General features: G+C 47.4%; 1 protein-coding gene and 1 non-coding gene across 6 annotated transcripts in view; both read left to right on the top strand.

The window, feature by feature from the left end:
• Nucleotides 1-7,173: 7,173 nt before the first annotated feature.
• The window catches only part of TPD52L2 (TPD52 like 2), a 33,569-nt gene continuing 12,755 nt past the window's right edge, over nt 7,174-27,987 (top strand). For 2 of the 5 annotated variants that reach the window (XM_056845304.1, XM_056845302.1), the window contains exons 1-4: nt 7,176-7,221; nt 16,279-16,436; nt 17,286-17,434; nt 23,730-23,789. In XM_056845304.1, the coding sequence (XP_056701282.1) occupies nt 7,203-7,221; nt 16,279-16,436; nt 17,286-17,434; nt 23,730-23,789 (386 nt within the window). In that variant the 5' untranslated portion in view covers nt 7,176-7,202. Of the gene's footprint in view, nt 7,222-16,278; nt 16,437-17,285; nt 17,435-23,729; nt 23,790-27,987 lie in introns of all 5 variants that reach the window. The other 3 variants (XM_056845305.1, XM_056845303.1, XM_056845301.1) reach the window with 2 other exon arrangements.
• On the top strand, nt 11,663-11,734 carry TRNAA-CGC (transfer RNA alanine (anticodon CGC)). The gene has a single exon. It is a non-coding gene; the product is annotated as a tRNA-Ala (tRNA).

The raw sequence follows: 27,987 nt of genomic DNA, 5'->3' as shown, positions 1-27,987 counted from the left end.
AGAGACACTGAAAGAGCGAGAAAGAATTCTGAATCATTGAGCCCCTATTGTGTTTTTCCGATAATGATACAAGCCTTTTAGGGGAGGGAAAGAGAACAGATTAGCGCTGCTAAATATAGGTGGTAATTGACTATTCTTACTTGCAATGCTACAGGGCTTGGGGGTCCATGCTTCATTTCACCTCCTTTAGACCACCTCTAAAAAATCATGTTGAGAGGTGGAGATATCAGGAACCTGTTTTCTTTTCTTTTCTGGTGGCCTTCAAGATCTGGGTAAAACTTAGGAAACTTGCTGCCTCCAAGCTTAGCAAGTACCATTTTGAAGTCACTAAGGAAGCTGCTTAGTGAAGCTGGGAAAGACAGAGCACTGCCTTGAGAAGGAATAATAGAGAGAGGTAGAGTTTGGCTTCAGAGGTGGGAATAAAGGAAGACCAGGAAGGGGAGGAGATTCAAGGCATGACTTGGAATTTCTGGCATGCATACTTGCCTTGAGCGTTGACTTGCACTAACATTAACCTGCATTACATGGTGTAAAGGGTTTTTTTTAAACCAACTCTCCCATTGCAATGTGATTTTACCCTCCACCCCTCTGTCAAAGCTCTGGAGGTGCCATATCCCATACATCATGAGAGCCAGCATGCTGTAGTGGTTAAGAGTGGTGGTTTGGAGCGGTGCACTCTGATCTGGAGAACTGGGTTTGATTCTCCTCTCCTCCACATGAGCGGCGGAGGCTAATCTGGTGAACTGGATTAATTTCCCCACACCTACATATGAAGCCAGCTGGGTGACCTTGGGCTAGTCACAGCTCTCTTAGAGCATTCTCAGCCCCACCGACCTCACAAGGTGTCTGTTGGGAGGAGAAGGGAAGGTGATTGTAAGCTGGTTTGAGTCCCCTTAAGTGGTAGAGAAAGTCGGCATATAAAAACCTCCTCCTTCTCCTCCTCTTCCTCTTCTTCTTCTTAGCGGTTAACTCTAATCTGGAGAACCAGGTTTGATTCCCCACTCCTCCGAATGAGCGGCGGACTCTTAATCTGGTAAACCGGGTTGGTTTCCCTGCTCCTCCACATGAAGTCAGCTGAGTGACCTTGGGCTAGTCATAGTTCTCTAAACTGTCTCAGCCCCACATACTTCACAAGGTGTGGGGAGAGGAAGGGAAGGAGATTTTTAAGCAGAGGCTTGATGGCCATCTGTCAGCAATGCTGATTCTACGACCTTAGGCAGATCATGAGAGGGAGGGCACCTTGGCCATCTTCTGGGCATGGAGTAGGGGCCACTGGGGGTGTGGAGGGAGGTAGTTGTGAATGTCCTGCATTGTGCAGGGAGGTTGGACTAGATGACCCTGGGGACCCTTGTAACAGAACTTCAGTCCCCGCCTAGAAGTTGGCATGCCTAGTTAAAAGCAGTATTTGTTTTGGGGTTGGGTCCAATGATCGTCGAGTTGCCAATTTTGGGTTGGGAAATTCCTGGAGCTCAGTTGTAATAGCAGGAGATCTCCAGCCACCACCTGGAGGTTGGGAAGTCTAGTTCCCCTGGAGGAAATGGCTGCTTTGAAGGGTGGACTCTATGGCATTATACCCTGTGGAAATCCTTCCCCTTCTCAAACTCTGCCCTCCCCAGGCCCCATCCTCAAATCTTAAGAAAATTCTAAACCAGGAGTTGGCTACCCTACTCCTGTAAGGCTGAATTCCTAAAAACTACGGTTGCCAACTCTGGGTTGGGAAGTACCTGGAGATTTTGGGGGTAGAGTGGGTTTGGGGGAGGAACCTCAACAGAGTATAACGCCACGGGGCCCACCCTCCAAATCAGCCATTTTCTCCAGCAGAACTGATCCTTGTCGCCTGGAGATCAATTGTACATAAGAACATAGGAAAAGCCCTGCTGGATCAGACCAAGGCCCATCGAGTCCAGCAGTCTGTTCACACAGGGGCCAACCAGGTGCCTCTAGGAAGCCCACAAACAAGAAGACTGCAGCAGGGTTCTCCTTCCTGTGTTCCACGGCACCTAAGATAATAGGCCCACTGCTCTGATCCTGGAGAGAATAGGGATGCATCATGACCAGAATCCATTTTGACAAGTAGCCATGAATACCCCCTCTCCTCCATGAACATGTCCACTCCCCTCTTAACGCCTTCCAAGCTGGCAGCCATCACCACATCCTGAGGCAAGGAGTTCCACAATAGCAGGAGATCTCCAGGTGCCACCTGGAGGTTGGCAACCCTACCTAAATGAGATGTGTTGCCAATAAATGAGATGTGATCACTCTTTTTTTCTGAGCTCTTGAAGACGTGGCTCTGCGGGCACCAGATCTGCGCTTCGGAGCGCCTTCCGAGCTGACATGGGATTTCCAGAATGCTAGGGACCCAGGCCACTGGCCACCAAGACTAGATTAATTCTTGCCATCGTATTCCCTATTACTATGTATGGACGTGAAAGCTGGACAGTGAAGAAAGCTGAAAGGAAGAAAATAGATTCCTTTGAAATGTGGTGTTGAAGGAGAGCGTTACGGATTCCGTGGACTGCCAAAAAAAAAAACAAATCAGTGGGTTCTAGATCAAATCAAGCCTGAACTGACCCTAGAAGCTAAAATGACTAAACTGAGGCTGTCGTATTTTGGTCACGTCATGAGACGACAAGAGTCACTGGAAAAGACAGTCATGCTAGGAAAAGTTGAGGGCAGCAGGAAAAGAGGAAGACCCAACAAGAGCTGGATTGGCCCCATAAAGGAAGCCACAGCCTTCAGTTTGCAAGATCTGAGCAAGGCTGTCAAAGATAGGACATTTTGGAGGACTTTCATTCATAGGGTCGCCATGAGTCAGAAGCGACTTGACAGCACTTAACACACACACACACACACACACACAGGGACCCAGGAGCAAACGAGAGACCTGCCTGGGTTCACTGTATGCTAATGAGTTCTCCTGGGAGACTAATGCCTCTTAGGATAGACGTGGTGGTCCTGATTGCCTGGCAGGAATCCAAGGGGCGGTTGACAGCCGGCCTGTCTGAAAGCCACCTCCCTGCGTGCTGCCATCTAGGCCTGCCAAAGCTGAAAATATTTATTTCCCTTGCGACAAGCACAGTTGCAGATGAGGCTACTGGGGGAGCAGAGAAAATCGGCTTTCTCCGTCTCTGCAGTCAGTCAGCTCTAGGGTGACATATCAAGGGGGGCTGCTTGGGAGGAGGGGACTCTCTTATAAGGAGAGTTGGTAGGGCTGCCAGCCTCTAGGATTGACTCTATGGCATTGGACTAGGGTTGCCAGTCTCCAGGTGGTAAACTGGAAGAAGAAATTACCTATGCTGGAAATAGTAGAAACTATAATAAATGGCAGCACGTGGCTTCAAAGATAATATGTGAAATATACCAACTGGAAAAGAAAACAATATTATAGAATATAATAATTCTATTTTTTGGAAAATCCAAAACACAACATATATTCATAAACACTGTGTTGAAAGCCACACAGAAACCTCACTGGGTCTGAAATAACAAAAAATGTATATATACAGATTGCTTTTAACAACAAAACATGAACAACATAAATTCAAGAATTATTTCTGTGGCCTTAACAAAGGCTCATGTATACTCAAGAATTATAGTCCATGAAAAATCATGAAGAGACGAAGAAAGGTTTAAGGTGGGTCTATCACAAGTACGCGTTTCGGAATCCAATCCTTCCTCAGCTTGGCGACCACAACGATGTTTAAAGAGACCAATAATAATGGCTTCTAGAAATAATGATAATCATCATAATAATAAGGCTTATCAAAATGACTACAGTGACAACTTAAGAGTGTTGAGAATACATTTGTAACAACATGAATGCAATTTCCAAAATAAGACGGCTTACCACTGCTTTTCAAAAAGTCCAAAGAATCTTCAAAAGGAAATTCATGGGAACAATTTTTTCCTATGGTACAATGAAGCTAATCAATAAGGCTAATATTAAAAATGAGTCAAAGATTGAACAACTCTCCACACTAAAAATGAAATCTTACCCCATATGAAAGGCATGTAGAAAGAGTAATCAACCCATTCAGAAGTCAGTATTCTTCGAAGTGAGACCAGGAATGCAGGGACAAACTCAAATACACACAGCTGTGAGAAAAATTTCTCAAAAGGATCCAACTGATTAAAGTGACCACATTACAAAAAACAAGAGAGGTCAAATTCTGTATTTAAGCCACTAGGGGCTAATGTTTTAAAAAGAAAAATGAAGCGTCTCTCCTGGCAATTGTGCCTGGTATGCTTTAGGCTGGTATTGCCAAAGAACAAAAGAATTTGAGATCGTGGTCACTATGACCATGAGAGACAAAATGGCTGACAATTGGTGTGTCCTGAGTTCGAGCCCTTACCCTTTTGAGAAATTTTTCTCACAGCTGTATTTGAGCTGAGGGGGTCCTTCAAGAAGACAAGGAGCAGAACCTTGGGGGTACATGTACCCCATGTTGCAAACCACTGCCATGGAGAATGCTTTTTAAAAATACAAAAAATAGTTCAGAACACATCCTTTTCTCCAGGGAGACTCGCTTGTTCCATTCCGCTACCATCTTCCACCAGTGGGTGAAGACTTTTTTGTTTGGTGTTTCCTCAGTGATCCCGCCTTCCTACCCAATGTTTTAATTGTTTTTTTTTAATGTTTTCATGTGTATTTTTAGCTCTGGTTTTAATTCTTTTAATGATGTGTGGGTTTTTTTGTTGTTCGTTTTAATAGTTTTTAAGGAGTGGATTTTGAAATGTATGTTTTAACTTGTTAGCTGCCTTCATGGCCCTTATGAGGGGGAAAAGGCAGGGTCTATATTTTGTAAAACCAATCAAGCGATAGTCAGATTCCCAGCAGGTGGGTTGTTCAGTTTCTGCTTGAAGGCCCCCCCTCCACCTAAACCACAGTTAATTGGGACCTCTGGGACTGATCAACTTAAATACCAAACTAAATAAATAAATGACTCCCGTGCTGTGGAGGGAAATGAAAGCGGAAGAGAGGACTGCGAGAAGTCTGTAACGTGGCATGCAGATGTCTCTGAGAGCAGAAACGGCACATTAGTAAGAATATGGTCCTATCTATCCTTTTCAAAGAGGTGAACTTTTATTTCAGTCGATTGCAAGATTGTTTTCCCAGTGAGTCAGCATTTGCAATTGGTTCCCCCAACAGCGGTCTAGAGTCTCTGCCGGAACACTAAACCAAGATAATTTTATATATAAAGAACATTTGTACCAGCCATTTGGACAAGAGATACCTGGCTTAGTATTGCCATCTAGTGTCCGGAGGGAGTATAACAAAGAAGGAAACAGATTCTTGCAGGGTGTGAGCTTTCATGAGCCACAGCTCACTTCTTCAGATGCAGCAAGGATGTGAATCCATCTATCCTTAAGTAGGGAAGAGTGAATTAGACACACAATGCCAATGTACATTTCAAAAGCAAGTCAATGACATTCGCAGGCGTGATTGGATTAGGTGTGATATGCAGAGGGGTAGTAGGCTCAGTGTAGTAGGGGAGGGGCTGTGGCTCAGTTAAAGGGACTAGGCAAGTAGGTGATGTGAAAGATCTCTGCCTGAGACCCTGGAGAGCCGCTGCTGGTCTGAGCAGACAATACTGACTTTGATGGACCAGGAGTCTGATTCAGTATAAGGCAGCTTCATTTGGGGGAGGGGCCATGGCTCAGTTTGTACAGCATCTGCTTGGCATGCAAAAGGTCCCAGGTTCAGTTCAATCCCTGGCATCTCCAGATAAAGGGACTAGGCAGGTAGGCGATGTGAAACTCGCCTGAGACCCTGGAGAGCCGCTGCCGGTCTGAGCAGACAATACTGACTTGGATAGACCAAGGGTCTGGTTCAGTATAAGGCAGCTTCATGTGTTCAAATCAGCATTGAGAACCCCAGATCTCTATTAAGTCCCGGAGAATGCATAGTCTTGAGCTTCATTATTAAGTGTAATTCAGTAGTCTCCCCTCTGGAAAAGCCTTGAGAAGAGACACTTGGCCAGGCCCTGGCTAGGAACGCTCACACCAGCGAGCAAAGCAGCCTTTTCCCTGAAGGGGGCGATGGGTTCAAAAGATGCCGCTTCCGACTCTGAGCCACTCCTTGCAGCAGGTGCCCAGCTCTCTAGGGCTGCCAACCTCCAGGTAGTAGCTGGAGATCTCCCGCTATTACAACTGATCTCCAGCTGATGGTCACTTTGGCAATTGGACTCTATGGCATTGAAGTACCTCCCCTCCCCAAACCCCACCCTCATCGGGCTCCATCCCCAAAATCTCCAGGTATTTCGTTTTTTAAATAATTTATTTTTATTTTTATAACATAAAATAAAAACAAACATTAAAAAAACGAAAATACAAAAGAGTATCTATATAAACTTATCAATACATTTACGATTACAGAGTATATAAAATTGACAAAACCAAGATACCCCTTTGACCCTCCACCCACCTTAAAGAAGTGACCCCTCACGCGACTCCCGTAGAAGTGTCTAAACCGTTTTAAAAAATCTTGTGAACAATAAAATATAAAGTTATTAAATCTAAATATTGTCGAAGGCTTTCACGGTCAGAGTTCATTGGTTCTTGTAGGTTATCCGGGCTGTGTGACCGTGGTCTTGGAATTTTCTTTCCTGACGTTTCGCCAGCAGCTGTGGCAGGCATCTTCAGAGGAGTAACACTGAAGGACAGGGTCTCTCAGTGTCAAGTGTGTAGGAAGAGTAATATATAGTCAGAACCCAACCCCCTTCTGACTATATATTACTCTTCCTACATACTTGACACTGAAGAGACACTGTCCTTCAGTGTTACTCCTCTGAAGATGCCGGCCACAGCTGCTGGCGAAACGTCAGGAAAGAAAATACCAAGACCACGGTCACACAGCCCGGATAACTTATTAAATCTAGTTTCTATAACTCTCTAAGTAGAACAGCAAAATCCATTTTTGCCAGTTTATCCCAAAATCTCCAGGTATTTCCCAAGCCGGAGCTCTTCCATTGGGATGCGGAAGTGTCTTGCCCTCGTGCCCTTTGGTTCCTCTCCGTGGCGCCTCGCGGTGACGTCAACAACGCGCGCCCTTCGGGGGACCGGAAGCTCTGCGCGGGCAGGGGAAGGAGGGGGCGTGGCCCGCCGGCCGCTGATAGCCCGCGTGGGAGGGCTGCGTCTGACGTCACGGCGTCCGAGCCGCCGCCGCCGCCGTAGCCGCGCAACTGTCCCGGGGCCTCAGCAAGATGGAGAGCGCCAGCCAGGGTGAGGGAGCCGCGCGGGCCTCGGGCCCTCGCAGGGGGGGGGGGGGAGCGGGGGCGAAGGCCCGCCCAGGCGCCTCCCTGACGCCTCGCGGAGGCCTCCGACCCGTGTCCGCGCAGTGTCACGTCTGAACGCGGTCAACACGGGTCATGTCCGAATTTAGATAGGGCGGGGGGGGGATTTGCGCAGCTGGGTGCTTCTCCGGCGCGGGAGAGGCAAATTGTCCTCCTCTTAGAAAGCTAGCTTTTCAGGGAAGCGAGTTCTTCCCTGAGAGGCTGGTGGTCTGCGTGCAGGGAGTGGCGGCAGTTTTGTGCGGGGGGCGCAACTTGCAGGGTTCCCCCGGTGTAGTTCTCTCCCTCCCCCCCCCCATCCCTTGCTGAGGGCGAGGCCTGGCTGGAGTCGGGGCAGTCGCCCTGGCTGCTGTCGCCCTATGGGAGGAGTCCGGAGATGATGTTGGCAGGCGGGAGACGCCGAGTGCGGGTATAGCCCGGGTGTGGGGAGATCTCGGACAGGGAGGTGTCAAACTGTGGAACTCCCTGCCCCAGGATGTGGTAATAGCTGCCAACTTGGAAGGCTTTAAGAGGGGAGTGGACATGTTCGTGGAGGAGAGGGCTATCCATGGCTACTAGTTAGAATGGATACTAGTCGTGCTGCATACCTGTTCTCTCTAGTATCAGAGGAGCACGCCTATTATTTTGGGTGCGGTGGAACACAGGCAGGACGGTGCTGCTGCAGTCAAAGTCTTGTTTGTGGGCTTCCTAGAGGCCCCTGGTTGGCCCACTGTGTGAACAGTTCTGGACTCGATGGGCCTGGGTCTGATCCAGCAGGGCCTTCCTTATGTTCTTAAGGACCCAGCCCAGAGTCAGTCCTGGCCTTTCTAGTTAAAGGACAGGAGGTGTTAGGAAAGCTCTTCCTGGGAGAGTAGCTGCCTGTCAGAATCGTTAAATTGTGGAACTCCCTGCCCCAGGATGTGGTGATGGCTGCAAAAATGGGAGGCTTGAAGAGGGGAGTGGGCATGTTCATGGAGGAGACGGCTATCCATGGCTACTAGTCAAAATGGATACTAGCCATGATGCATCCCTTTTCTCTCCAGGATCAGAGGAGCAGGCCTATTATATCAGGTGCTGTGGAACACAGGCAGGATCGTGCTGCTGCAGTCGTCTTGTTTGTGGGCTTCCTGGAGGCACCTGGTTGGCCACGGTGTGAACAGACTGCTGGACTCGATGGGCCTTGGTCTGATCCAGCGTGGCCTTTCTTATGTTCTTAAGGTCCAGGAAAGTGTGGATTGGGTGCTCAGATGTGGGCTGGAGTTACACTGGTGGAAGAGCATCTGCTTGGCATGAAGAAGGGTGCCAGGTTCAAACCCCCAGCATCTCCGGTTAAAGTAGACCTGGAGGGAGGCAAAGGGGAAGATCTGGGAGAGCTGCTGCCAGTCAGAGTAGACAAGTCTGACCTTGAGAGGTTGGAGGACTTGTCAGAAGGTAGCTTTGGGTAGAGACTCAGGTATGGTTTGTGACCAAGTCTGTCTATGGCTTATGGGCAAGGGGGCTGGAAGGGGTTTGGCTTTGCAGGGAGAGCTGCTCCAAAGGCGATGGTGGCCAGGAAGTCTTGGTGAGCTGGGACTGGGAGAAAGGGGGGGAGGATTGTGGAGCTACAGGTCCCACAGATTGTGGAGCTGGGAGGGTGGGAAGTAATGTTCTCATAAGGTGTAAGGTGAGTAATGTTGTGGTTGGATTGAGCCTTTGGTCTCGTCTGTTATCCCTCTGCAATGATAACAAAAACCAGATGCCTGTGGGGAGGAGAGTCTTTGCTGGAATCTGTTCATGCTTATTCCTTTTTTGTGAATGGAATCGCTTGCCCGAGCAGCCTAATAATCTTAAACTGGCTTTACTGCAAACAGAGTGTTTGATGTTTCTAGCTGCTCTAAATTCTTTGCTTTTGGTTCTCTGGAGCTATTACGGCGCTTTGTTGCTTATCGGCAAACACTGTGAAAGTCTTTTAAGTTTCTGTGGTGCCAGCACACACGTGCAAGTGCCTTTTTGAGCAATAATTAATTATTCGTTTTGGAGGGCAGCTGTGTTGGTCTGTGGTAGAGCAGCTAGATTTGAGTCCAGTAGCAGATTTTTGGGGCATGAACTCTGACTCTCAAAAGTTTATAGTAAAAAAAAATCTTGCTGGTCTCTAAGGTGCAACTGGAATCTAGCATTAATTGTTAAGACCTTTTTAATGAAGAAGAAGAGTTGGTTTTTATATGCCGACTTTCTCTACCACTTAAGGGAGACTCAAACCGGCTTACAATCCCCTTCCCCACAGCACGCCCTGTGAGGTAGGTGGCGCTGAGAGAGATGTAACTTGCCCGAGGTCACCCAGGTGGCTTCATGTGTAGGAGTGGGGAAACAAATCCAGCTCACCAGATTAGCCTCCTCTGCTCATGTGGAGGAGTGGGGAATCAAAGCTGCTCATGTGGAGGAGTGGGGAATCTAACCCGGTTCTCCAGATTAGAGTCCACCGCTCCAAACCACCGTTCTTAACCACTACATCACTATAAAGTCTTAGGCCTCACTGCTCTAGGGGAGGGGCCATGGCTCAGTGTCAGAATCTGCTTTGCATGCAATAGGTCCCAGGTTCAATCATCAGCATCTCCAGTTAAAGGGACTAGGCAGGTAGGTGATGTGAAAGACCTCCGCCTGAGACCCTGAAGAGCTGCTGCCGGTCTGAGTAGACGATACTGACTTCGATGGACCGAGGGTCTGATTCAGTAGAAGGCAGCTTCATGTGTTCATGTGAAAGTGGAGCCCACCCTATCAAGGGCTTGCTTTGTTTGGGTCATGGCTGTTCACGCGTGTCTCTGAATGCAGTTTTGCTGGCCCTGTCTGTAGGCTTTTCTGGGTTTCCTGGAGCAAAACGAAACAGAACTTTTGTGGCACCTTATTACAGACTACCAAAATTTATTCCAGCCCAAGTTTCCGTCAGTCAGAGCTCACCCCTTCAGGTGCTTATGAGAAGGAGGTCATTTTAGAGATGCTTGTAATAAAAGCACAGAAGGGGAGGTGGAGGGATTGGAGCAGGGAGAAGCTTGACATGAATCCTCTCCTAAATCTTTTAGAGGTGATTCCCTCTGTACGGGACTGGAGCAGACTTGGTTGTTAGACGTAATGATGAGGATGATAAGAAGTCAGACATTCCAGCTCACGGGGTGCAGATAAATAGTCCAATGAAGCTGAACAAACACAACTAATGAGGAAGTAGCATGAGAAAAACCACTTCAGTTAAGGGTTGCAAGTGTGGTATGTGTTAAGAGCCAATGGAAGCCTTTAAAAAAACGGCCCCTGTGGAGCTGTTAGAAATTATGAGTAAGGACATACATGTCTCTATTTAGACCAGGGTAAGAGAGTATTTAGAATCATAGAGTTGGAAGGGACCACCAGGGTCATCTGGTCCAACCCCCTGCACAATGCAGGAAATTCACAACTCACTTACTCCCCCCACATCCCCAGTGACCCCTACTCCATGCCCAGAAGTTGGCCAAGATGCCCTCCCTCTCATGATCTGCCTAAGGTAATAGAATCAGCATTGCTGACAGATGGCCATCTAGCCTCTGCTTAAAAACCGCCAGGGAAGGAGAGCTCACCACCTCCCGAGGAAGTCTGTTCCACTGAGGAACCGCTCCAAATGTTAGAAAATTCTTCCTAATTGCTAATTCAGCACTTTTGTGTTGTGTTTTCCTTCCTCTGTATAACAGTAAATCCGCAACAGTACATCCAGGAAGATAAAAATGCTCCCCCACGGGCTTCTGAATGTTGCATTTTCTCATGTGACCTTTGTGTTCATTGGTCCTCTCACATAAGAACTGGCCCATGTTGTAGTGGTTAAGAACAGCGTGGTGTAGTGGTGGTTAAGAACAGTGGTTTGGAGCGGTGAAGTCTGATCTGGAGAACCAGGTTTGATTCCCCACTCCTCCACATGAAGCCAGCTGGGTGACCTTGGGCTAGTCACAGCTCTCTCAGCCCCAGCTATCTCACAGGGTGTCTGTTGTGGGGAGGGGAAGGGAAGGTGATTGTAAGCTGGTTTGATTCTGCCTTAAGTGGTAGAGAAAGTCGGCATATAAAAACCAACTTCTTCAGTGCAGAAGGACATTTTCGGCACACAATGGCATATATTAAATAGAATGATGTGCAGGTAGATGAGCCCATCTTACTAGTTTCCATAACAACACTGCCTAAATGTGTATTGGGGAAAAAGTTGGCATCTAGGTTTGTTGCAGTTGGTTCCTGGGCTTGTGTCTCTATTGGATGTTCCACTGTTGCTGAGAAGGCGTTTTGAGTTGGAGGGTGCGGTCTGTCTGTGAGGAAAGGTGTGTCCCCACTCATCTCTGACAGAGGAAATATGCTAATCTGTGAGAGGCTGTCAGCCAAGGATGATGCCTTGAACTGATTGAAGGTCAGGGGCTGTGGCTCAATGGTAGAGCATCTGCTTCGCATGCAGAAGGTCCCAGGTTCAATCCCCGGCATCTCCAGTTAAAGGGACTAGGCAAGTAGGATGATGTGAAAGACCTCAGCCTGAGACCCTGGAGAGCCGCTGCCGGTCTGAATAGACAATACTGACTTCGATGGACCAAAGGTCTGATTCAGTATAAGGCAGCTTCACGTGTTCTTGTGAAGCTGCAAGTGACAGCCAGTAGCGATCTGTTGTTATGGCTCTGTCTTGGAGTAGGCTGGTTGGCTCTGGGTACTACTGGCATTGGCGATCTGCTCATGTACGTTACTGGGGTGGCACGCACTCTAGTCCAAAGAGCTCACCCACTGCCATGATTTTTTGTGACAAAACGTTCCAAAATGATTTGCTTCCCATAAGCATCTGAAGTGTGTTCTGCCTCATGAAGTTCACGCCGGAATAAATGCTGTTAAGTCTTTAATACGCTGCTAGAGGACTCTTGTTTCTAGTTTGCTGCAGCCTACAAACACAGCCGTCCCTCTGGAATTATTATGGAAAGTCCTGGGGCAGTCCTGTGAATTGTAAACAAGGAGAAAGTACAGCGAGTTCATTCTGGTGAAAGGCAGGCAGTTTATAATCCTTGGAGGCCGTCCTTACAGTGTTTTGGGGGGAAGGAAGTCTGAGAGCCAGCGTGGTGTAGTGGTTAAGAGCTGTGGTTTGGAGCGGTGGACTCTGATCTGGAGAATCGGGTTTGATTCCCCACTCTTCCACATGAGCGGCGGAGGCTAATCTGGTGAACTGGATTTGTTTTCCCACTCCTACGCAAGAAGCCAGCTGGGTGACCTTGGGCTAGTCACAGCTCTCTCAGCCCCACCTACCTCACAGGGTGTCTGTTGCGGGGAAGGCAAGGTGATTGTAAGCAGTTTGACTCCCATAAGTGGTAGAGAAAGTCGGCATATAAAAACCAACTCCTTCTCCTCCTCCTCCGGAATGATTTTAGTCCTGTTTGCTGGTCATCGGCTCTGATGCCATCAGCTCTGGTTCTTTTTGCTTTATTCATTTATACGCCGCATATCTATTCCACTGTTTTCCAAGGAAGCCACAAAACTGTGAACTCTCCTTCCCCCTTGATTGAACCCCTTGGGAGTGGGGGGGTTAATTCTCTCACCTAAAATTGAGCGTGAAACCAGCGGTCTTGTGTAGCCGTGCCTTCAAGAGGGCCTGGGTTGGCTGTGGTTCCTTTTTGGTGGTACTTTCGTCGGCAAACCTGGGTTTGCTGCTTCGTGGGGTACGAAATGGTTTGAAGTAGCTTCGAGAAGCAAAAGTAGAAGGTGACAGAAATAGAATCAAAAGTCTAAGTGCAACGTTCCAGCGACTAGCACGTAGAGACAAAGAGACCTATTATAATAACCAGTGTAAAGAAATAGAAGAGAACAACAAAAAAAGGAAGAACAAGAGATCTGTTCCACAAGATCCAAGAAATCAAAGGGAAATTTAAAGCACGGTTAGGCATGCTGAAAGATCAGCATGGAAATACATTAACTGAACAGGACAAAATAAAGAAAAGGTGGGAACAATACACTGAAGAACTATACAGAAGAGATGAAAGGATAAAAGATTCTTTCCAAGAAGAATCTTTTGAAGAAGAACCTACAGTTTTAGAAAGTGAAGTGAAAGCTGCATTGAGAGCAATCGGGAGAAACAAATCACCAGGAGCAGATGGGATATCAATAGAGCTATTCCAAGCCACAGAAACGGAGTCCATCAAAATCTTGACAAGAATATGCCAACAGATATGGAAAACAAAACAATGGCCCACAGACTGGAAACAATCCATTTACATTCCAATTCCCAAGAAAGGAGACATCAAAGATTGCAACAACTATCGGACCATTGCATTAATTTCTCATGCAAGTAAAGTGATGCTCAAAATCTTACAGCAAAGGCTGCTACCATATATGGAACGAGAAATGCCTGATGTTCAAGCTGGTTTCAGAAAAGGAAGAGGCACTAGAGATCATATTGCAAATATACGCTGGTTACTGGAGCGTACGAGAGAATTTCAGAAGAAAATCAGCTTGTGTTTCATAGATTACAGCAAAGCTTTTGACTGTGTGGATCATGAAAAGCTATGGCTGGTTTTAAAGGAAATGGGTGTGCCACAACATCTGTTCGTTTTGATGCGCAACCTGTACTCTGGACAAGAGGCCTCAGTTAGAACAGAATATGGAGAAACGGAATGGTTTCCAATTGGCAAAGGTGTCAGACAAGGATGTATTTTATCTCCCTATCTCTTCAATCTATATGCAGAACATATAATTAGGAAAGCTGGATTAGATTTAGATGAAGGTGGAGTGAAAATTGGAGGGAGGAACATTAATAATTTGAGATATGCTGATGACACTACATTATTGGCAGAAAATAGTGAAGATTTGAAACAACTATTGCTGAAAGTTAAAAGAGAAAGTGCCAAAGCAGGACTACAGCTGAACATCAAGAAAACAAAAGTAATGACTACAGGAGAATTACACAACTTTAGGGTTGACAATGAGGAAATTGAAATTGTTCAAGACTTTCTATTCCTTGGCTCCACCATCAACCAAAAGGGAGACTGCAGCCAAGAAATTAGAAGGAGATTGAGACTGGGAAGGGCAGCCATGAAGGAGCTAGAAAATATTTTGAAGTGTAAGGATGTGACTCTGGCCACCAAGACTAGATTAATTCATGCCATCATATTCCCTATTACTATGTATGGGTGTGAAAGCTGGACAGTAAAGAAAGCTGATAGGAAGAAAATAGATTCCTTTGAAATGTGGTGTTGGAGGAGAGTGTTACGGATTCCGTGGACTGCCAAAAAAAACAAATCAGTGGGTTCTAGATCAAATCAAGCCTGAACTGACCCTAGAAGCTAAAATGACTAAACTGAGGCTGTCGTATTTTGGTCACGTCATGAGACGACAAGAGTCACTGGAAAAGACCGTAATGTTAGGAAAAGTAGAGGGCAGCAGGAAAAGAGGAAGACCCAACAAGAGATGGATTGACTCAATAAAGGAAGCCACAGCCTTCAATTTGCAAGATCTGAGCAAGGCTGTCAAAGATAGGACATTTTGGAGGACTTTCATTCATAGGGTCGCCATGAGTCGGAAGCGACTTGACGGCACTTAACACACACACACAGCTTCGATCCAAGAGACTGTCAGTCTGAAGAGCACCTCATTCCCTACTGTGTCAGCATGGGGTGGGGGCTTAATGTATGCTCCCAGTGAAACCCTTTTTGGGGAGGGGCTGTGGCTCAGTTTGTAGAGCACCTGCTTAGCAAACAGAAGGTCCCAGGTTCAATCCCCAGCATCTCTAGTTAAAGGGACTAGGCAAGTAGGTGATGTGAAAGACCCCTGCCTGAGACCCTGGAGAGCCGCTGCCGGTCTGAGTTGACAATACTGACTTTGATGGACCGAGGGTCTGATTCAGTAGAAAGCAGCTTCATGTGTGTTCAGTGTTGCCTGTTAGAATACTGATTGCCCATCTGTGGCTTTAAAAAAAAAATCTTTATTTTAAGTTTATTTTATAATAGCAACCACAACAAAATAAAAATATAACAACAGCATCGTACAGTCGAGGTGTTTCAATACTTGGTTCCAATATATGTTCCAGTATTATACATCAGTACCTTTTACAGAAATCATACAATTTGTTTGCAAACAGTATTTTAATTCCCTTACTAAAAACTATTAGTGGTCGTCTGTCCTGGCCAGCTCCTTTAGTTATGACTACAAGCTGTTCCACATAGTTAACATTTTGTCTTATCTTTTTTCTTCCCCCTCCTTCACCTTTTGTAGTGCATCAGAACTAAACTTTCACGTTTTATAGGTATTGTGTTTGCAAACTGTGTAGCACTTTCGTTGTAATATGTATGGGCCATTTGAGTAATAAATTAAAAAAAATCATGCCATTTGTTGTATTCACTTAGCATAACTTAATAAATACAAATCATATGATAGTTTTGTGGGCATTGATTACTTCGTGATGCCCCCTTTCCCACATATTCTAGAAAAGGAAGACATCTATTTTAAAAGTTTGTAGAGTAAGGCAAGTTATTTGCTGCTTTGAGTTGTGAAGATATTTTATCTAAAATTAAAAGGTTCCACACCTTCTCATACCACTGCCCAGTAGAAGGCATCTTTGCTTTTTTCCAGTACGAGGCAATCAGAAATTTTGCTACCAGTAGCAGTATTGAAATCAGTTCCCTTTTTTCGGGCAGAGAGTTGTTGTATATCAAATTATTCTAGTAGGACAGTTAAGGCATCATGAGGGACTTTGTATTGAGTGATTAATTCTGTCTCTCACAAGATCTTGTCCTAAAATGAACTAACTTTTGGGCATTGTCCACCAGCAGTGTAGAAAATTAGCTGGGTTGCTGCATCTGGGGCTTTTGATATGCTATATGCCAATAAAGGTCGACTGATTGATATGCAAGTTCTCTGCTTCTGTCAGAGTCATAGGGTAGAACTCGGTTGGGAGTTTCCGTTCCCCTTTCTCTCTGTGTAAAGAACGCCTGCAGAACTAACAACGCTTCGCTGTTTAGCTGCTTACTCTTTTCTCCCCCGTTCTGCTTCTTGTCCGTAACAGATATCAACCTTAACTCTCCCAACAAAGGTCTGCTGTCTGATACGATGACGGATGTTCCTGTGGATAACGCCAGCGCTGTGGCCCCCCCTCCGAGGCCCGCTGCCTACAACGGGCTCACCGAAGCTGAGGAAGAGGAGTTAAGAGCGGAGCTAGCCAAGGTAAAGGAGCTGGTCTCGATGTAAGGTGTAGTGGTAAAGAGCGGTGGACTCTTAATCTGGAGAACCGGGTTTGATTCCCCACTCCTCCTTGTGAGCAGCCGATGCTAATCTGGAGAACTGGGTTTGATTCCCTGCTCCTCCACATGAAGCCTGCTGGCTGACCTTGAGCCAGTCACACATGCCAATCGCTAATTGGGGGTCAGGAAGCAACTTTCCTCCAGACCAGATTGGCCAGGGATCCTGGAGGGCTTTTTGCCATCTTCTGGCCATGGAGTAGGGGTCTCTCTCTCTCTGGGCATGGAGTAGCACCTCTTCAACATTTCAGGCAGAAACACTGTTCAATAGCATTGCCTTTTAATCTGCACAACCAATCAGAAGCCCTGCTAGGCAAAAAGCTCCACCTAGCCCTGCCCTCTTTCTAAAAGCACTTGGGGGAGGGAGACCAGGAAAGGTGCCTGTGGTGCCCGTGGGCACCACGTTGAGGACCCCTGTAGTAGATGGTCCACTGTTACCTTAGCTTACAATCACCTTCCCCACCCCACAGCAAACGCCCTGTGAGGTAGGTGGGGCTGAGAGAGCTCTAAGAGCTGTGAATAGCCCAAGGTCACCCATCTGGCTTCATGTGCAGGAGAGGGGAAACCAACCCAGTTCTACAGATTAGCCTCCGCTGCTCATGTGGAAGAGCGGGGAATCAAACCCGGTTCTCCAGATCAGACTCCACCACTCCAAACCACCGCTCTTAACCACTACACCAAGCTGGACCAATGCTGCTGCTCTTCCCCATGTATCCCATCTCTGCTTGCTCCTGCAATCCCTGGGCTCCTCTAATCCCAGATGCTTCTCTTGCAGGTGGAAGAAGAAATTGGCACCCTGCGCCAGGTGCTGGCTGCCAAAGAGAGACACTGTGGGGAGCTGAAAAGGAAGCTGGGCTTGACCCCCTTGGATGGGCTGAAGCAAAACCTCTCGAAGAGCTGGCACGACGTCCAAGTCTCCAATGCGTAGGTGTTTGTATAAACAATGTACCTATATAAAGAACGGTGTCCTAGCGAGGCTCTTTCTGAGAAAAAGAAATGGGAACAGTGAACTCCCTGCCCTTTAAGAGAGAGGCGATATCCTAGCTAGGCAACATGACCCTGAATGTTCCCTTTCTCTTGGCTTAGAAACTGCCGCTCATGGCGGATAGGCCTGATTTAGGTCAAAGGGTGCTTTGGTGACTGGGACAGACCTGCTTGGGTGCGAAGGGCTGTTCCTCTGGATTGCAGCCCGTGCCCTTAACTGTCTGGGAGACTGAATCAAAACTAACATGTGCTTAAAAAAACAGCAATTCTGCCTGGACTTCTCTCCTTTGCCAGATTCAACAGATGTAACTAGGAATTAGCTTTACGGTCTGCATTCTGCTCCATGTATCCCGCTTGACAGCTTGATTTATTTTATCTTTATAATGGTGCTTTTGCCCAGAGGCAGGTTGTGAATTTAAAACTACAAATTGTTCTTTGTCAGATGGGGGAAAAGCCGAGGATGATGTATAGCTAAAGATCTAAAATTTAGTGGCGTTTTCCTGTCTCCAGCGGGGGGCACGACCCAGATCCACCCCCTCGCTGTGGGCTGCTTTGACTTAAACAGTTACCTACTGGCGACAGGACTTCCATTTTTTGGGGGGGAGAGTGTAATTGATCCCCAGGTTTTTGTTCCTAGCTATATGAAAACCTCCGAGAAACTTGGAGAGTGGAATGAGAAACTGACACAGTCTGACCTGTGAGTTTCCCTCCCAGCTTCTGAGCGCTGTCTCTCTCTCGCTGATCTCACTCTGTCCTCCGGCTTGTTCTGTCGCCTTCGTTTTGGGTCCGGAGGAAGCCGGCTATGTGCTTCGGGGTCGCAGAGAAAAGCTGCCTTCTTGCTTGTCAGAGTTAACGTTAAAATCTTGGGCCACGTTCAAGGTTCAGCACATCCTGCTGGCTTCCTTGATGTTTTCCTGTGTTATGGGAAGGGAAAATTCCAATCAGTTACCAGACCTCTTAGGGACAAAGCCAAACACGTTTCCTGTTAATTTTATCTACCTCTTTGTGCGTATGTGGTAGTTCAGTGCCTAGCCAAAGTACGGAGACCAGTTCCTTCCTCGAGGGGCTTACAGTTAGGGATGCCAGCTTCCGGGCGGGAACAAGGGATTCCCCTTGAATTACACCACATCTCCAGACTAGAGAGGTTCCCCTGGAGAAAATGGATGCTTTGGAGGGCGGACTCTGTGGCATTGTACCCCACTGAGACTCCTGCCCTCCCCAAGCTCCGCCCCCAAATCTCCAGGAATTTCCCAATCTGGATCAGGCCATCCTACCCTCCCCATCCCCTGCCAGTACCCAGGGGGACCTGGAAGCCCTCCTTGCAGTCCAAGTGCCACCTGTCAAGGGAGAGAGGCACAAGGGCTGGTTCGTGCACTGAAGCGTTCAGGCTTGAACTGCACGTTCTACCCCTGCTTCGTGTGCTGAAACTTTGTGTTGGCTGCTGCTTCTCTTCTGTGAAGCAGTGTCTGGAGGTGTGGCGCGCAGCAGCACAGAATGATGTTTCCCCAGGTGCTTCTCTTCCCCCGCCCCCAGTGAAAGTTCCAGGTATGTGATCCCCTTGTGATCATGTTCTAGTAACCTCAGCCTTGAACGGTTGAAGACATATGAAGCCGCCTTGCGTGGAATCAGACTATCAGCCCATCAAGGCTCTCCAAGGTGTTTCACGTCACATCCTACCTGCTTTTTTGAACTGGAGATGCTGGGGATTGAACCTGGGGCCTTCTGCATGCCAAGCAGATGTTCTCCCACCGAGCTACAGCCCTTCCTATCTCTTCTCCACTGCACATCTCTCTTTCCTGGTGCTTCTCTGCACAGGTGAAGTGACAGCAGAGGCTTCCCTCCCTGAGGATGGGTAGTCGTGGCCCATGAGGGCCGCCTTGGTATTCTGGGGAGGCGGGTGTAAGCCTGGAGAGGAGACGACTGAGAGGTGATAAGGCAACCATCTTCAAGTACTTGAAGGGCTGCCATGTAGAGGATGGTGCCGAGTTGTTTTCTGTTGCCCCAGAAGGTCGGACCAGAACCAACAGGTTGAATTAAAAGAGTTTTCGGCTAAACATTAGGAAGAACTTACTAACAGTTAGAGCTGTTCCTCAGTGGAACAGGCTTCCTTGGGAGGGGGTGAGCTCTCCTTCCCTGGAGGTTTTTAAGCAGAGGCTAGATGGCCATCTGTCAGCAATGCTGATTCTATGACCTTAGGCAGATCATGAGAGGGAGGGCAGGAAGGTTTGCATCAGTGTTTGGCTGTCATGGCTTTTTCTTACATGTCCAGGGTAGAGCCGATCGCCACTTTGGGGTCAGGAAGAAATTTTCCTCCAGGCCAGATTGGCCAGGGATCCTGGAAGGGTTTTGTGTTTTTTTGGCCATCTTCTGGGTGTGGAGTAGGGGTCACTGGGGGTGTGGGGGGGAGGTAGTTGTGAATGTCTTGCATTGTGCAGGGGGTTGGACTAGATTGTCAAAGAGCTCCCCAACCTGTCTCCACCAGTTGAAGGCTGCTTTGGTTTGGTCAAAGGTTTTCCAAAAGACAAAACCTTGAACTCCAGGCTTTCGCCCCAAGTCCAAGGAGTAGCTGCCACCAGCCCTTTCAAAAGATTGAGCTCCAGGGAGAAGATAAGGGCAATCCTCTCCCAACTCACTCCAAAATTAAGTGCAACGCTTACCCTGCAAGGTAGAGGCCTGCCAGGGAAAGATTACACTCCCAAAATGTCTTAGGTTTTTGGTAGGTGGTTTTATATTCACTCAAACAAGGCACTTAGAATTTAGGCTTAGAATCCCAAAATCAAAAGACATAGTCCATTTAAAGGCTAAATTTATTTATCAAAGTTATGCTGGTTTACAGGAAGGAAAAAGTCATGAAGTTTCAAGCAAGAAAATAATAAACTATTTATCATAGCTAGCTAATACATTCAAAAGCCTTTTTGGTTCAAAAGGATTGGCAAAGGTTTCTTGTATCAGGTTTATAGTTACCAAGTTCCAAAGATGCTTCCAGCATTCAAGAGTTTAAAAAGGTTGTCCAAAGGTTTCTCCAAGCAGGTCAACTTGACCAAAGTTTCCCCCTCAAGGGCCAAAATCAAATGGGTTGTGATGCAGCCAGCACAGCTCTCCTGCTGTACCCCAAAGCATGCATAGTTCGTTTAGGGTTGCTGTCCTTATATTCGTTTTCTCAAAAGGATGAGCTCATAGAAACCAATTGAGAAAACGAAAGCACTTAGCTGGTAATTAATCGCTTGGTCAGAAATGCTGACTCCTTAAGTGATGTGTTCAGGTGAGGAAGCTTACAGAACTACCTGGACATTGTCATGATGGCTGACAGATTAACTACTAGGGCAAGGCATGGCCTTGCATTCCAGAAAGGGGAGAGGTTAACTAGCACCAGCTGGGGCTTACCTTTCTCCCTCCACAAAAGCAGTTTTCAAAGTGAAACTATTTTACTGCTCCAAAATCCTAACAGCACAAAACTCATAGGCCTCCTAGGCCTGAACCAAAGAAATAACACACTCCAAGAAATTGAGAGGCCTCAACCTCTTGACATAGATGACCCTGGTGGTGTTTTCCAGGTCTATGGTTCTAAGAGGCAGGCAAGGAGAGCAGAGAGAGACACTTTGAAAGCATCGAACCTTAAAGTGATTGCCCGTGCAATGTGATTCTGTGCGCGTCCCTCTGAGTTTTGTGGTGGTGGGAAGAGCCGTCAAGTCACAGCCAACTTACGGCAACCCTGTAGGGTTTTCAGGGCAAGAGACAAGCAGAGATGGTTTGCCATTGCCTGCCTCCACGTGGCGACCCTGGTCATCTTTGGTGGTCTCCCATCCAAGATTAACCAGGGCCGACCCTGCTTAGCTTCCGCGATCTGATGAGATTGGGCTAGCCTGGGCCATCCAGATCAGGGCTTACTGAGTTTAGTGAGACATAATGATTCAGGAAGTTTTCCTTAGAATGACATCCTTCTGAGCACACATCTAAGCTTAATTCTAAGGCAAGAGAGTGATCGTTAGTAGGCATGCACTTTTCCTCGCTGAGTTGTGATCTGTGTAGAGCAGCTGAGGTGTATGCAGAGGGGCATGTGTGTGTCAAGGGAGCCTATTTGGGTGAATGTGTGAGTTTGTAACCAGTGTTAAAGTGATCTTGTGATCTTTTTTTTAAAAAAGCATTCACATTCAAAGGGGATTACTGGAATTTCTTTCTAAAATGCCTCAAAATCATGAAGAAGCACGGGGGTGGAATAATTAGCCAGCCAGTTATAATTATAGCCAAGACGCCTGCTTTAAATGCTAGAAAGAAACAGAAGGCCAAACGATCCTGGGGTGTCGAAGCTACATTTTGGAGGCTGCTGCACCATTAGTACTACATTGTACTAACCTATTGCTGCAGTCTTAGCATGACATTGTTAGTAGTCTTTGTATCTCTTTTCTTCAGATAGAAACAGTAGGTAGGCAGGCAACAGACACCCTCTTACCTTTCCAACTGGTGTGTTCCCACAGAGGCTTTTTCTGGCCGTCAAGTCTCAGCAAATTTATAGCAACCACATAGGGTTTTCAAGGCAAGAAAATAACAGAGGTGGTTTGCCATTATCTGCCTCTGCACAGTGACCCCAGTATTCCTAATATAGTGTCCAGATCACGTGAAGTGATGGTATCGCTTTACTCTGCTCTGGTTAGACCTCACCTAGAGTATTGTGTTCAGTTTTGGGCATCACAGTTTCAGAAGGATGTAGACAAGCTGGAACGTGTCCAGAGGAGGGCAACAAAGATGGTGAGGGGTCTGGAGACCAAGTCCTATGAGGAAAGGTTGAAGGAGCTGGGTATGTTTAGCATGCAGAGGAGAAGGCTGAGAGGGGAGATGATAACCGACTTTAAGTACTTGAAGGGCTGTCATATAGAGGATGGTGCTGAGTTGTTTTCTGTTGCCCCAGAAGGTCCGACCTTCTGTTGCCTCAGAACCAACGGGTTGAAATTAAATCAGAAGAATTTCTGTCTAGACATTAGGAAGAATTTTCTAACAGTTAGAGCGGTTCCTCAGTGGAACAGGCTTCCTTGGGAGGTGGTGAGCGCTCCTTCCCTGGAGGTTTTTAAGAAGAGGCTAGATGGCCATCTGTCAGCAATGCTGATTCTATGACCTTAGGCAGATTATGAGAGGGAGGGCATCTTGGCCATCTTCTGGGCATGGAGTGGGGGTCACTGGGGATGTGGGGGGCAGGTAGTTGTGTATTTCCTGCACTGTGGTGGGGGTTGGACTAGATGACCCTGGTGGTCCCTTCCATGATTCTAATAATGAGTGGTGTAGTGGTTAAGAGCGGTGGTGTGGAGCGGTGGACTTTGATCTGGACAACCGGGTTTGATTCCCCACTCCTCCTCATGAGCAGCAGACGCTAATCTGGTGAACTGGGTTGGTTTCCCCACTCCTACACATGAAGCCAGCTGGGTGACCTTGGGGTAGTCACAGCTCTCTCAGCCCCACCTACCCCACAGAGTGTGTATTGTGGGGAGAGGAAGGGAAGGTGATTGTAAGCCGGTTTGAGTCTCCCTTAAGTGGTAGAGAAAGTCGGCATATAAAACCCAACTCTTCTTCTTCTTCAACAGCGCATTAGGATTGCAGAAGTCGGGAACCAAACAGAAATCTAAAAGGCAGAATTGAAACGCAGCTTAAGTGGTTATGTTGACACATTAAGGGTTGCAAAAATTACAGAACAGGATCCTACTTACAACAAGCTATACGTAGCAGTGTACCCCCACTGTCCCAAATCATTTATCGAAGTACCGTAAATTTGTGGTGTAGTGGTTAAGAGCGGTGCACTCTAATCCAATGAACCGAGTTTGTTTCCCCACTCCTACACATGAAGCCTGCTGGGTGACCTCGGGCTAGTAACACTCTTTCAGCCCCACCTACCTCACAGGGTCTGTGTTGTGGGGAGAGGAAGGGAAGGTGATTGTAAGCTGGTTTGATTTTTCACCAGACTAGCTTCTGCCGCTCATGTGGAGGAAGGGGAAATCAAACCCAGTTCTCCAGATCAGAGTCCACTGCTCCAAACCACCGCTCTTAACAACTACACTATGCTGGCTGTCCAGACAAGGTTTTCTGAGATTCATTGTGAGTTTGCGGGTGGAGCTTCTGGTCCAGAGGGGCCCTAGGCACTAACATTTCATACCTTCTCCCTAGAGAGCATGAGGAAGGCGTAGTTTTAGCCTTCGCAGGCTGTGGAAGAAAGGTATCAGCCCTTCTCTAACCTCCATTGTATTTGTAGATACGTTTCGGCCAGCAGCACACTGGAGGACTGGAATGAGAAATTAACCCAATCAGAAGCGTGAGTGTCTTAACCCTCTAGCATAAAGTACCCCTCCCTGTAAAAGCAAGCTGCTGCTAACGGTCCCTTCCCCGCGCTAACCAACTCCCTGCTTGGTCCCGTCCTGTAAATCCTGCTTGTTCGCCGGAAAGCGATTGTGCAGAAGGATGACCCTAGCTGGTAAATAATTGGATGCTGAGTCTTTCTGGAGGCTGTTCACTTGTCCGTTTGGAAAGAAGCCTTTAATTTGTTCCCTAGGGCTTCTTTTGATAACATTTAAGTAAGCTATACCCAACAGATAAGTTATGGGCAGTGCGGCGGAAAAGTGTGGAAAGAAGCAGTGGGTGGGAAATTCGGTTTCCTGTGCAACTCTGTTTTCATATTTTTTTAAAAGTCTCATTTCTAGCCCTTGTGATTTCTGAAGATATGTATGAGAATGCTGGCGGTGTTTTTCGAAGCTTCAAAAGGCAGAGAGTTGACTGCGTAGGGCAGGGGTGTTGAACTCGATTGTTAAGCGGGCCGGATATGACATAAATGTCACTTGGTCGGGCCGGGCCATCCCTTGCCAGCACCAGATCGGGAGCACAGGGGGTGGCTGGCTTGTGGGCTGGATAAGAGCTCTCAAGGGGACGGATACGGCCTGCGGGCCTTGTGTTTGACACCCCTGGCGTTAGGGCTTCCAGTAGTTGAGGATATGGCTTTAGCGTCTGCCCATCCCTAGTGTAGCAAACCAGAATACGTTATTATTGCATGCTTCCTTGAACCATGGGGAAAGGCAAGGTATAAATGTTTTTAATAATAATAAACAAGTTATGCAAAAGATCAAAACTGGCAGAATCATGCAAAGTAAGACTGTGTTCCATTTGTATAATTATGCACGTTGCAGAATATATGGGGGGGGGGTTTGTGGGATTAGTTCCATAGTGATGAATCCTTCTGGAAAGTTCCTACTATGCTCCTTCCATACTTCTGGGCTCCATACACTGGCCAAACAAATCACTAATCGTGTGTGCATTTGGGGAAGGTGGGGGCTGAATTCAGTGAAGGAACCTCTGATCAGGGGTTAACCCCGCTAGCACAAACACTCCCCAAAAGCGTGGTGAGATGACCACATTGCGAGAAACGTCACAACGATGTGTACGAAAGATAATCAGAGCTGTTCTAATCATGTACAGCTCATGAGCTAACCAGGCAAGCTTAAAATAGTGATACCCAGTTGCTGTGCATATATACAGTTCAAACCAGCCACGACTAGTATCCTGCCTGCTGTTCCGGGAAGCCCAAATTGCCACGTTTGCTCTTTCAGGGGGCCTGTTGATTGCAGATTAACTCTTAGCGATCATGATCTTCGTGGTGGAATATGATTCTTGGCTCCCCTTTCTGAGGCTTCTGCGCTCACTATCAGGAGGTAGCGGGTTAGAACAATTCATGCGCCACTACAGAATTCAGCTTTTTACAGCTAATAACGATGCTCAAGACTATGCATTCTCTGGGACTTAATAGAGATCTGAGATGCCTGTCTCATTACCAATGCTGATTTCTCCATGACTGCTACCCCTCTGCATATCACACTTAATCCAATCACACCTGCTAATGTTGTTTGCTTGCTTTTGGCATTTACATTGCTGTTATGTGTCTAATTCACTCTTCTCTACTTAAGGAAAGAGGGACTCACATTCTAGCTGTATGTGAAGAAGTGAGCTGTGGCTCACAAAAGTTCACACCCTGCCATAAATTTTGTTAGTCTTTAAGGTGCTACTGGACTCCTGCTCTTTTCTACAGCAGGGAGTCAGTTTGGATGCCCTTGTAAGGGCCAACCTGGAAAGCTTCCAGAACTGTTGTGCTCCCCTAATCGTGACACGCTAACGAAGGGCGCTATGTTGGGGACCCCTGGATAAGAGTATTCTGTGGGGCAAAACCGAAGATCCCATTGCATGGTTAGACTAGAATCCCCATTCTGCCATGGAAACTGACTGGGCGTCCTTGGGCCATTCACACACTCTCAGTGTAAGCTACTTCACAGGGTTGTTGTGAGGATAACATGGAGGAGAGGAGAGCGATGTGAGCCGCTTTGAGTCCCTACGGCGGAGAAGGGCAGAGTATAAATGAAGTGAATAAATAAACTGTATGTAAATAGCCAAGACAGGGACTGATGAGGGTAGAGAGGCCGGAAGAGATCTTAAGACGCTCACTTCCTTTTAGCTGACTCTGAGGAGTTTCCACTGCCTCAGCAGGCCCTTTGGCAAAGCTGGAAGCAAAAACCGGCTTCTGACTACTTGACAATGGAATAAGTAGCAGTACTTTAATCACCCTGTTTGATTCACGGTGTGTCCCTTTGTAGTTTGTGTTGTGTGTCTCTGAGGTGACATTCAGGGGTATGGCTAGTATAGTTGTGAAAGCCTCTCTCATTTCCAAAGGCCAGGGATAAGATGCTGGCTGCCGTCTTTAGGTGGTTCCGTGCAGCATTGTTAGGGAGAGAAGTATAAAGCTACTGGCTGCAGCGATGTTGAAAGCCTGGCTTAGGACGTTTCCCTCATCTGGCCCTTGAGTTGTCTTAAGAATTAATGACAATTAATAGGAAGTGACGTGAAAGACCTCTACAAAGACCCCGGAGAGCCTTTGATGGGCTGATAGTCTGATTCAGTGTAAGGCAGCTTCATGTAAGGAAGTATTTCTTCACACAACGCATAGTTAAACTGTGGAACTCTCTGCCCCAGGATGTGGGGATGGCTCCCAACCTGGAAGGCTTGAAGAGGGGAGTGGTCATGTTCATGGAGGAGAGGGGCTATTCATGGCTACAAGTCAAAATGAATACTAGTCATGATGCATCCCTATTCTCTCCAGTATCAGATGAGCCTGCCTATTCTATGAGGTGCCGTGGAGCACAGGAAGGATGGTGCTGCTGCAGTCGTCTTGCTTGTGGGCTTCCTAGAGGCACCTGGTTGGCCACTGTGTGGACAGACTGCTGGACTTGATGGGCCTTGGTCTGATCCAGTGTGGCCTTATGTTCTTATGACAACCTGAAACAAACGCCTTTGCTTTCGAACACCTGAGCACCTTCTTAAACAGAAAACAACCTTCATGATTGCAGAGGTGGTTAATGTACTTGGGCAGGTGCACTGAAGCTTAGGAAATAAGTGAAAAGTGCTGCTGAAGGTAGGGCCTGGAGATCTCTCAGAATTACAACTGATCTCCAGATGACAGAGATCAGTTCCCCTGGAGAAAGTGGCTGCTTTTGATGGTGCATTCCATGATATTATAACCAGCTGAGGTCCTACCTCTCCTTAGGCTCCACCCCCAAATCTCCAATAATTTCCCAACCTGGACTTGGCAACCCTACTTGGGGGAAAGATGCAGATTACCTGTGTGACTTTTTTAACTCAGTGGTCAAATAGTCACTCCAGGGCCAATTTTGAGGTTGGGGAGAGGAAAAGGCATGAGACTGCAGGCACGAGAGGGTTAATTGTGATTAAAGGGAACCTCCAGAGCCAAAGGCAGTCAACCTCTAAATATCAGTGCTAGGAGGTAAGATCATGTGGAGGCCTCAGCACCCTGTTTGTTTGGCCCTCCAGGGCCATCTGGGGAACAAGATGCTGGATGTAAAATATCCGGGAGGGTACCCCTAATATTGTTGGAGACCCAGTCGTAGCAATTCTGTTCCCGTTTGATCCTGGGTCTGCGGCATGCTTGTTTCGGACAAATAAGCAACAGCAAGCCCCCGTTCCTTCAGTCTGGGTCTGCCGCGGTGTGGCTGAGATCCTTGAATCGCAGAACAAGAGCAGTGAATTGGATATGAGATGAGTCCTTCTTCCCCCTGCCTTTATGTTCCCGCAGTCTGCAAGCTGAACTCCTCCCCCACCCCCCGTCTTGTCTCTGATACCGGGAGTGAGCTGTCCAGAAGTGGATGGCGTGTAGACTCCTTTGAGGAGGAAAAGGGTGGGTTTAACTGAGAGCCAGCATGGTGTGGTGGTTAAGAGCGGTGGTTTGGAGCGATGGACTCTGATCTGGAGAACCAGGTTTTATTCCCCACTCGTCCACGTGAGCAGCGGATGCTAATCTGGTGGATTGGGTTGGTTTCCCCACTCCTCTGCATGAGTGGTGGAGTCTAATCTGGAGAACTGGGTTTGATTCCCACTCCTCCACATGAGCGGCGGAGGCTAATCTGGCGAACTGGATTTGTTTCCCCACTCCTGCGCACAAATCCATCTGGGTGACCTTG

This window comes from Euleptes europaea, chromosome 2 (genome assembly GCF_029931775.1).
Source record: "Euleptes europaea isolate rEulEur1 chromosome 2, rEulEur1.hap1, whole genome shotgun sequence".
Taxonomy (NCBI): domain Eukaryota; kingdom Metazoa; phylum Chordata; class Lepidosauria; order Squamata; family Sphaerodactylidae; genus Euleptes; species Euleptes europaea.
This window is presented reverse-complemented; position numbering and strand designations above follow the sequence as displayed.